The sequence below is a fragment of the Poeciliopsis prolifica genome, unplaced genomic scaffold, assembly GCF_027474105.1.
Source record: "Poeciliopsis prolifica strain line A6 unplaced genomic scaffold, Auburn_PproV2 SCAFFOLD015, whole genome shotgun sequence".
Classification (NCBI taxonomy): domain Eukaryota; kingdom Metazoa; phylum Chordata; class Actinopteri; order Cyprinodontiformes; family Poeciliidae; genus Poeciliopsis; species Poeciliopsis prolifica.
Genome location: NW_026562390.1, coordinates 734170 through 744196, shown reverse-complemented (window position 1 = coordinate 744196; position 10027 = coordinate 734170). Strand labels below are relative to the sequence as shown.

Below are 10027 nucleotides of genomic sequence, written 5' to 3'. Positions count from 1 at the left end.
AACCTCCTCAGCTGATCCTGGTTTTAACCAGAGACTGTCCTCACTCTGCTCACCACACTAACATCATGATCAATGATTATATAGGAGCTTTAGGAATAATCTGCATTAGAACAATGTGTGGTTTCAGCTGCAGTAGTGTGGTGATGTTAAGGATTATAGTTTAGTTTAGTTTTTCTGATTATTTCCTGTTTGTATTTATATTCTGACCAGTTACTGCAGCAGGAATCAACCAGCTGCTCTTTTCTCTGGACTCTTTTCTCCTCATGACTCCATCATGAAAACATTTTCATCAGAACTTCTCTCCAGTCTCATGAAGATTCATCAACCTGCCTCTGATTTTACAGCAAACCTTCTGCTGCTCTGAAAGAAGAAAACTACAAACCAGGTGAGCCATCATATAATCACTTATGCAGCATTTATAACTCTTTGACGTTTAACTCTTGTTTGTTCAGGTGAAAGTCCAGTTCTGTTGAGTCTCTGTACAGGTGTGGCATTAGTCTGGTTCTCCTGCGCTTCTGTTGGGTTTTGGTCTGTTTCAGATGTTCGTCTTCAACTCTTTGGACAGTTTGAACAAACTGTAAGTCTGTTTTGTTTCTACTAGAAGTTTATCTACAAAAACTTTTCTACTTGTTTCTGTTCTGACATTTAGAGAAAATGTTCATTTTTAAATTCATCTCAAAGATTCATCTCTGCTGTTTGAAAGCTAATCTACAGGATTATTAAATTATTGATGAATTGGAAGAAAAACATGATGCACAGCTTGATGTTTCTTTATTCTATTCTCTAAACAAATTAATTCATCATTTTATTTTCATTAATCAAACTCCAGACTAACTATTAATGTCAAACACAACAGCTTCTTGATCCTTCATTTCAAATTGAAATATTATTATTATTATTTGATTCAGTCACATTATTAATTAGTTGAACTTTGATGGAGCAGATAATCCACTTGTAGAGTTTAATAATTAACTAAAATACTTCCTTCAGGTTGAATCAGTGAAGATAAATGTTGCTCCATGTCTCCATCTAGTGGACTGATAGTAGAAGTGCAGCAGCTGATGGCAGCTTCCTCTGCCTCTCTGCTGTCTGACTGCATTCACCTGACACTGATATGAAGAGGAGAAGAAGAGCCAATCAGAGGAGGAGCAGCTGATCTTTTTCCAGCACTAATGATGTAAAGGATGATCAGAGTTGATGTGCAGATGAATGATGTGTGTTTCCTCTGCAGGTGAAGGTAGAAAGTGTGTGTGAGCTGATGTGGATTCAGCAGCATGGATCAGTGTGAGGACAGAGAGGAGGGAGTCCCTCCCTCTAAAACCACTCTGTGTGGGGAAGATGAGAGCCGGAGCAAAAGTCAGAGGTGAGGTCACCATCTCTAACTGTCCACAGCCCTTTTCACACAGCGTTCACTATATCAGGCCCAGAACAGACGTGGTGATGAAGCTGCTGCTGCTCCTCTTTGCTGATTAAGTTTTAATCATCATGTTTCTGTCAGGATCCATCAGAGACTCAAACCAGAACCAGAACCAGAACCCAGCTGTGTCTCCTTTAAGAGCGACGGGTCAAAGGGTCAACCCTTCATTACCTTTAAATCTCCTGGATCTCCACCATCAGAGAGGTGAGCTGTATCTAATTGCTGTAACTCTGGAAACTGAACCAGTAAGAACTCAGATGTTTCCAGTTATATTTCCAGAGGTTTGATCCATTATCTACAGAAATCAACTGCTCTGTTCTCATGAAAACACCTTCATATCTTTATCTCTGGATGTTGATGATGATGTTCTGTTGCTTCCTGGCTCCATGTCAGACTAACAGTGGATCACATTTCCACTGGGAAATACCTGCTAAAGCCATTCTGGTCCATCAGGACTTGGTTCCTGTGTGCATTGTGAGAGCAGTTCAGCAGGGAAGGAAAGCTTCATGATGTGGTTGGTGAGATCTGCTGGAACTCAACCAAACTGAGCTGATGTGGACCATCAGGGGTTCTGCTGGTTCTTAATGGGATCAGCAGGAAACATTAAATCTTTACAACTACTTAGATCATCTGGTTCTCTGCTCAAATCCAGATATCACTTCATGGACCTTTACCTTCTGATTGTCTCTGTGTGGACAGATACAATGTGAGCTCACTGGCTTCCAAGGATCCACAGGATCAATTTTAAAATCCCAACTATAACATCCAGGAGAGGATCCCACATGGACACACACCCACATATTTCAGACCTCCTCCATGTCCACATCACCTCAGATCTAGTCATCAGAACCTGATGGATGTCCCACACTGTCCTGAAGATCTGTGTGGAGAGCCTTCACTTCCACTGTCCCCAAGCTCTGGGAAACTGTCTCCACCAGCATCAGATCTGCTGATGGTTTGGACTGTTGGAAGTCCAAGTTCAAAATCAACTTTTTAAAATGGCTTCTGGATTATTCTTGATTATTCATCAGTGTAGATCAGGGGTGGGCACTCCTGGTCCTCGAGGGCCGGTCTCCTGCAACTTTTAGATGCATCTCCACTTCAACACACCTGAGTCAAAATAATGAGGTCATTAGCAGGACTCTGCAGAACTTGACTGCATTTAGGAAGTGATTCAGCTATTGGATTCAGGTGTGTTGGATCAGGGAGACATCCAAGAGTCGCAGGACACCGGCCCTCGAGGACCAGGAGTGCCCACCCCTGGTGTAGATCAATGGTTCTCAAACGTTTTTAAGTGATGTACCCCCTTAAAAATATATTTTTAGTCAAGTACCCCCTGACACAGTTAAAACATTTTTGGAAGAAAAAATAGGTACAGTGCTGTAAAATCACTGTCTGATTTATTAAACCAAAGAACTTATATCAGTGAACCTGACAAATACATCCATATTGCAAACATTGCATGTAGAAACAGAACACAGTGACCACCAGGAAGGCATAAAACCAGTCAAAACTGAAATATGCAAAACACTGCTAATTTATATTGGTCTCTGTAAGGGTACAAAATTAAATATATACATAAATAACTAAAATGTGTTCACAAAAATAAATATAACTTAATTATGAATAAATTATATTTTGTTTACAAAATAAATTAACTTAATGAATAAAGATTTGCTCACAAAAAAACGTTACCTCTTAGGATAAAAAAGAAAAGACGATTGCACTTTAATCACTTTGCATTGAACATTTGATTCGATTTGAACAGTATGTAACGGTGTCATTAGACAGAGTTTTGAACGTATCCGCTGATTTTTTTTGTCCGGCAGAGTTTCGGCCAATACAACTGCAGCGGGGAGCAGTAGGTCTTCCGCTATGGTGAATGGTTTTTTGGCTTCAGCAACGAGCTTTTTAAGAAGCCTCCAGGGCTTTGGCTGATGTAGTGGAGGCTTTTTGCATTGTGGCTTTGGATCACTTGAACTCAGAAAGTTTTCTCCTGAAGAACTCCGGTGCCTTAACCAACGTGAGATGCCGCTGGCTAGCATTGGCTAATTTCTCCCAGCAAAAAAAAGACACAGTACCTGGAGGGGGGGGGGGGGCAGAGATCATGGACATAAATCCCATTAACTTTTCCATGTACGTTCTGTACTTCGTTGGCTCTGGTTTTGCCTTCTTTTTCACTTCATCTGAACTTTCAGCAGCATTGCTGCTACGCTTTAGCCACGTCTCCATAGTTACAGTGTAATCATGATAACGACAGGTTATTGACGAGTGAGCTGGGTCCGTGAGTCAAACTAACTTGGTGCGGGGGGGTCTGTTTTATTTTAAAGGGTATTGAAACTAAATGCTGGATATAAAATTTAATGCATGAACACATATTTTATCGAACTTTTTACGAAATAATTTTTCCCAAGACTTATTATGAGGAGCCGACTGATTTTTTAAAGATATTTTGAAAAGCTTCACGTACCCCCTGCAGTACCTCCACATACCCCAAGGGGTACACATACCACCATTTGAGAACAACTGGTGTAGATCATGTTCCTCTTTCTAACTTTGAATTATGTTCATGTCATGCTCTGTTTTTCTGTATTAAGGAGATTTAATATAAAACTCCTGGTGATTCCCACTATGAATACTGCTGGATGAATATTTCTTGACTTCCTAATTGTTCCTGCTTCCTCCACAGAGTGGACCAGCAGAGCTCAGAGGTTCCCAGGGGTCCATCTGTCCAGCAGCATCAAACACAGCTGGACTCCATATTTATGGTCTGTATATGAACAACAATTACTTTTCCATGAGTTTTTTTCAAAGTCACCTTCATGCTGCACTGTGTAGACCAGACGACTGTCAGTCTGTCCAACATCCATCTGGTGTTTGGCTCCATGATTTCACTCTGATGTTTCCTTCATCTATTATTCTGTTCCAGCTGCTGGAGGACAACATTGTCACTTATGTGAAGAAAGAATTGAAGAAGATCCAGAAAGTTCTGAGTCCAGATTATCCAGAAAGTTCAGAGAGTCAGAGAGATGATGAGGTGTTGGAAGGTGATGATGAAGAACAGAGGAGGAGCAGCAGAGAGGCAGTGATGAAGATCACACTGAACTTCCTGAGGAGGATGAAGCAGGAAAATCTGGCTGACCATCTGTGGAGCAGTAAGAGGATTTCTAAAGAGATTCGATTTGATGGATAAATTACACATTTGCTGAAGTGATGTAATCGAATTCAAACGATGATTTTCTTTCACTTCTGATTGTTGTTGTTGTGTTAATTTAGGACATCTTGCTGCAGTTTGTCAACATAAACTTAAATCTGGTCTGAAGAAGAAGTTCCAGTCTGTGTTTGATGGAATTGCTAAAGCAGGAGGTCCAAACCTTCTGAACCAGATCTACACAGAGCTCTACATCACAGAGGGAGGGACTGGAGAGGTCAATGATGAACATGAGGTCAGACAGATTGAAACAACATCCAGGAAACCAAACAGACCAGAAACAACAATCAGACAAGAAGACATCTTTAAAGTCCCACCTGGAAGAGATCAACCAATCAGAACAGTGATGACAAAGGGAGTGGCTGGCATTGGGAAAACAGTCCTAACACAGAAGTTCACTCTGGACTGGGCTGAAGACAAAGCCCACCAGAACATCCAGTTCATATTTCCATTCACCTTCAGAGAGCTGAATGTGCTGAAAGAGAAAAAGTTCAGCTTGGTGGAACTTGTTCATCATTTCTTTAGTGAAACCAAAGAAATCTGCAGCTTTGAACACTTCCAGGTTCTGTTAATCTTTGATGGCTTGGATGAGAGTCGACTTCCACTGGACTTCCACAACAAGGAGATCCTGACTGATGCTACAGAGTCCACCTCAGTGGATGTTCTGCTGACAAACCTCATCAGGGGGAAACTGCTTCCCTCTGCTCTCCTCTGGATAACCACACGACCTGCAGCAGCCAATCAGATCCCTCCTCAGTGTGTTGGCATGGTAACAGAGGTCAGAGGGTTCAATGACCCACAAAAGGAGGAGTACTTCAGGAAGAGATTCAGACATGAGGAACAGGCCAGCAGGATCATCTCCCACATGAAGACATCACGAAGCCTCCACATCATGTGCCACATCCCAGTCTTCTGCTGGATCACTGCTACAGTTCTGGAGGATGTGTTGGAGACCAGAGAGGGAGGAGAGCTACCCAGAACCCTGACTGAGATCTACATCCACTTCCTGGTGGTTCAGACCAAAGTGATGAAGGTCAACTATGATGGAGGAGCTGAAACAGATTCACACTGGAGTTCAGAGAGCAGAAAAATAATTAAGTCTCTTGGAAAACTGGCTTTTGATCAGCTGCAGAAAGGAAACCTGATCTTCTATGAGTCAGACCTGATAGAGTGTGGCATCGATATCAGGTCAGCCTCAGTGTACTCAGGAGTCTTCACACAGATCTTTAAAGTGGAGAGAGGTCTGTACCAGGACAAGGTGTTCTGCTTTGTCCATCTCAGTGTTCAGGAGTTTCTGGCTGCTCTTCATGTTCATCTGACCTTCATCAACTCTGGTGTCAACCTGATGAAAGAAACACAAAGATCTAAGAAATCTTCATTATTTAATAAACTTAAACTAAAGTCTCTCCATCAGAGAGCTGTTGACCAGGCCTTACAGAGTCCAAATGGACACCTGGACTTGTTCCTCCGCTTCCTCCTGGGACTTTCACTGCAGACCAATCAGAGACTCCTACAAGGTCTGCTGACAAAGACAGGAAGTAGCTCACAGACCAATCAGAAAACAGCTCAGTACATGAAGAAGAAGATCAATGAAAATGTGTCTGCGGAGAAAAATATCAATCTGTTCCACTGTCTGAATGAACTGAATGATCGTTCTCTAGTGGAGGAGATCCAACAGTCTCTGAGTTCAGGAAGTCTCTCCACAGATAAACTGTCTCCTGCTCAGTGGTCAGCTCTGGGTTTCATCTTAGTGTCATCAGGAAAAGATCTGGATGTGTTTGACCTGAAGAAATACTCTGCTTCAGAGGAGGTTCTTCTGAGGCTGCTGCCAGTGGTTAAAGCCTCCAACAAAGCTCTGTAAGGACACACATTGTTAATGCAGTTATTTGATAGATAGAAATCTGCTAATTAAGAGGTAAATATTCATATTTCAGTTTATATATTGGTGCATTGTCTCTTCAAAGTGTCCCATTGGGGGTTGAGCAATAAAGAAACAGACTTCCTTCAGCATCTATATAAACAATCCTTCTTTCAAATCAACAAAAAAACATTGATTTGAAAGAACATAAATTTTGTGGAATTGTTTAATGACATATTTTCCTCCTTGTCTCCTCAGACTGAGTTACTGTAACCTCTCAGAGAGAAGCTGTGAAGCTCTGTCCTCAGTTCTCAGCTCCCAGTCCTCCAGTCTCAGAGAACTGGACCTGAGTAACAACAACCTGCAGGATTCAGGAGTGAAGCTTCTCTCTGCTGGACTGAAGAGTCCAAACTGCAACCTGGAAACTCTCAGGTAACTCTGGGCTCTTGACAAATTGCTGCATCTAAGGTGCAAAAAGAAGCATAATTACAGATCGATCCATCCATCCATCCATCCATCCATCCATCCATCCATCCATCCATCCATCCATCCATCCATCCATCCATCCATCCATCCATCCATCAGTTCAGACCTTGGTCTCTACCTCAATGTTCTCATTTTCTCATCATCTGATGAATTGTGTGTCTGCAGCTTATCAGGCTGTTTGGTCTCAGAGGAAGGCTGTGCTTCTCTGGCCTCAGCTCTGACCTCCAACCCCTCCCATCTGAAAGAGTTGGACCTGAGCTACAATCATCCAGGAGACTCAGGAGTGAAGCTGCTGTTGGCTGGACTGAAGGATCCACTCTGGAGACTGGAAGCTCTCAGGTATGGAGGAACCTGCTGCAGGAGCAGAGAAGGTCTGATAGAGGAGGAAGAGGGAGAAATGTCTTTAGTCAGTCTGCTGGTTTTCCCAAGGTTTGTTCCTGGAAGCTGCTGCTGATTCCTCCAATTCAGGCTCTGTCCCCTTTAGAGGAAATCTGTCCATATATGGCGCTTAGAGTCACCTTGATGCTGCAAGGCTTTGTTCAGGGATGAGATGTCAGGATGTTGATGTCAGTCTGTTCCAGGCTTTAGTTGTTCTCCTCATGAGGAGCTGAAGTCTCTGACAGGAACGTGGAGCTGAACAGGAGAAGAACTTGAAGCTTCTTCTTGGCCTCTGATTGCAACAGCAGGACAATCCAACATTTTAGTCTGACTTCATCTGGAAATATTTCTTTGAGCCTCAATCAGTGTGAAGGCAGGCCAGCTCCTCATCAGAGCTGAGATCTTCTCTGTCCTCCATGCTGGAAATGTAGACGTCCAGCAGCTCCTGATCAGTGACATCAGAGCGTGACATCATCAGTAGTGTGATGATGTCATATCCCTCTCAGAGCAGCTTGGAAATCTGAGAGGAAAGATGCAAACAAAGACTCTCTGGACTGTTGGATCTGCTGGTTCTGGTTCCAGATGCTCCTTGGACACTTTCACAAGCCTTTACTGCAGCTGCTGGATTCAGGATGCTGCTTCTTCTTCTTGGGCTCAAGAAGAAGAAGCAAATGTGTGCAGCGCCACCTGGTGGTGCTGGTTGGTAGAGGAAGTGCTAAAAGGTTGGAGGTGTTTGTCAGAGGTGTGTGATGATGGAAGCCTCTCCCTGGTTTGTGAGTCTGAGCTCAGAGATCAAATCTTTGATTCTTGTTGAATCTTTGTTGAATGTGATGCAGCTTCTCCTTTTTAATGTTTGTATTTCTGGATATTACAGTGAGGCCACAGCAGGTTTTCAGCAGCAGGGCTGTTTAGTGTTTCATTCCTTCATCTGTGTGTGGGAGTGTGGATGGATCTATTTCTGTCTCAGTGGAGGACAATGTGTGTCTGAGAGACATGTAATGTCCATGTTTGCTGCTGAAAGAGACTGATGGTCTGACCCCCCTCCTCCTTTCAGGGTGGAGCCTGCTGGAGGCCGATTCTTGACTCCAGGTCTGAGGAAATGTAAGTGTGTTTTTCATCTGATTCATGACAACAAAGCAGCTCACATTCAACCATCTTCAAACTGTCACATCACTCATTCAGGAGTCAAAGTGTCAATAAATGATCAATAACTGCAGCTGGATTGTGTTTGTTCTCTCCATCAGATTCCTGTCAACTCACCATCGACACAAACACAGTGAGCAGATTCCTCAAACTGTCTGAAGACAACAGGAAGGTGACACATGTGGAGGAACTTCAGTCATCTCCTGATCATCCAGACAGATTTGATAACTGGCCTCAGCTGCTGTGTAGAACTGGTCTGACTGGTTGCTGTTACTGGGAGGTCGAGTGGAGAGGAGAAGTTGAGATATCAGTGAGTTACAGAAGAATCAGGAGGAAAGGAAACAGTAAAGACTGTTGGTTTGGATATAATGATCATTCCTGGAGTCTGATCTGTTCAGTTGATGTTGGTTACTCTGTCAGGCACAATAACATAGAAACTCGTCTCTCTTCCTCCTCTGACTCTAAAAGAGTAGCAGTGTATGTGGACTGTCCTGCTGGCATTCTGTCCTTCTACAGAGTCTCCTCTGACTCACTGATCCTCCTCCACACCTTCAACACCACATTCACTGAACCTCTGATTCCTGGATTTGCGTTCTGGTCCAGTTCTATTTCCTCAGTGTTTCTGAGCTGATTTGAGTCTAAAGAGTCTAAAGTTTTTCCTCCTGTCAGAGAAACTCTCTCACTGTTGAACAGATAGTTCAGTCTCTACAATCTATTTCTTGGTGAAACGATTCTGATTTGAGTCCTTGGAAACTTTTTCTTCTTCCAGTCCTTTAAAAATGGAAGCTGGGATTATTCCAGGATATTCCAGTCCTTCTTCCAGGATTCTTCCAGGATCCTCATGTTTTTCTGTTTGTTTCCAGTCAAAGCTTCACATCAAGATGTTATTTTTCTTATTTTTTCTTTCATTCATCAGATTTCATTGAAATATTGATCAGTTTTTCTCAATCTGATCATTTTCTGTTTCTATCGGCTCCTATTTTTCTCAACATGTCAGATTTCAATATTAAATCTTCCTTTTGTAAATTTGCTGCAGTTTTTCTTCATGTGTTTTAAATAAAAACATTTTTCTTCTGCATTTGGTTCATTTGCTGCTCATTCTGTTCTTTTCCTGTTCAAATTTTAATATTTGCATTAAAAACACTTTTTCATCAACTCTACCTTCAGAAAGTCCTAATTAAAGTAAAACATTCCCATCCCACGAAGGTCAAAGGTCAATGCTTTGAAGCATAAAGTGGGAAAATCTTAATATTTTCTGTTTCATTCAGAACTTCTACCGGAAACTCAGAACCTGCAGAACATTTTTCTCTTTGGAGAAAAATCCAAAAGCCAATCAGAACAAGCTTAAATCAGCTAGTTAACCAGAACCAGCATTAATCAGCTAGCTAATGTTGAAAATATAATTTAATTAGCATAACTGTAGAGACAAGCTGTCCTCAGGCATATGAAATATTAGATCTTGCATGAATATTTTGGAGTACATTTACGTTGAGATAAACTTAGATAAAGATCCAAACTAAAACAACTGGTGACT

General features: G+C 42.1%; 1 protein-coding gene across 1 annotated transcript; it reads left to right on the top strand.

Moving 5' to 3' along the window:
* The first annotated feature begins 481 nt into the window (after nucleotides 1-481).
* LOC129366661 (NLR family CARD domain-containing protein 3-like) lies at nucleotides 482-6645 on the top strand. The gene is made up of 7 exons (XM_055040631.1): nucleotides 482-577; nucleotides 1232-1363; nucleotides 1499-1621; nucleotides 4107-4185; nucleotides 4347-4572; nucleotides 4700-6485; nucleotides 6593-6645. The coding sequence occupies exons 2-7, from the start codon at nucleotides 1275-1277 to the stop codon at nucleotides 6615-6617; spliced, it is 2328 nt and encodes a 775-aa protein (XP_054896606.1). The 5' UTR covers nucleotides 482-577; nucleotides 1232-1274; the 3' UTR covers nucleotides 6618-6645.
* The last annotated feature ends 3382 nt before the right edge of the window (nucleotides 6646-10027 follow it).

Excerpts from the sequence above, each read along its gene's own strand:
- LOC129366661 (XM_055040631.1), top strand. The coding sequence starts at position 1,275 with ATGGATCAGTGTGAGGACAGAGAGGAGGGAGTCCCTCCCTCTAAAACC. Across the intron at positions 1,622-4,106 it reads GGATCTCCACCATCAGAGAG|AGTGGACCAGCAGAGCTCAG; the intron begins GTGAGCTGTATC and ends CTTCCTCCACAG. Across the intron at positions 4,573-4,699 it reads GGCTGACCATCTGTGGAGCA|TTGCTGCAGTTTGTCAACAT; the intron begins GTAAGAGGATTT and ends ATTTAGGACATC.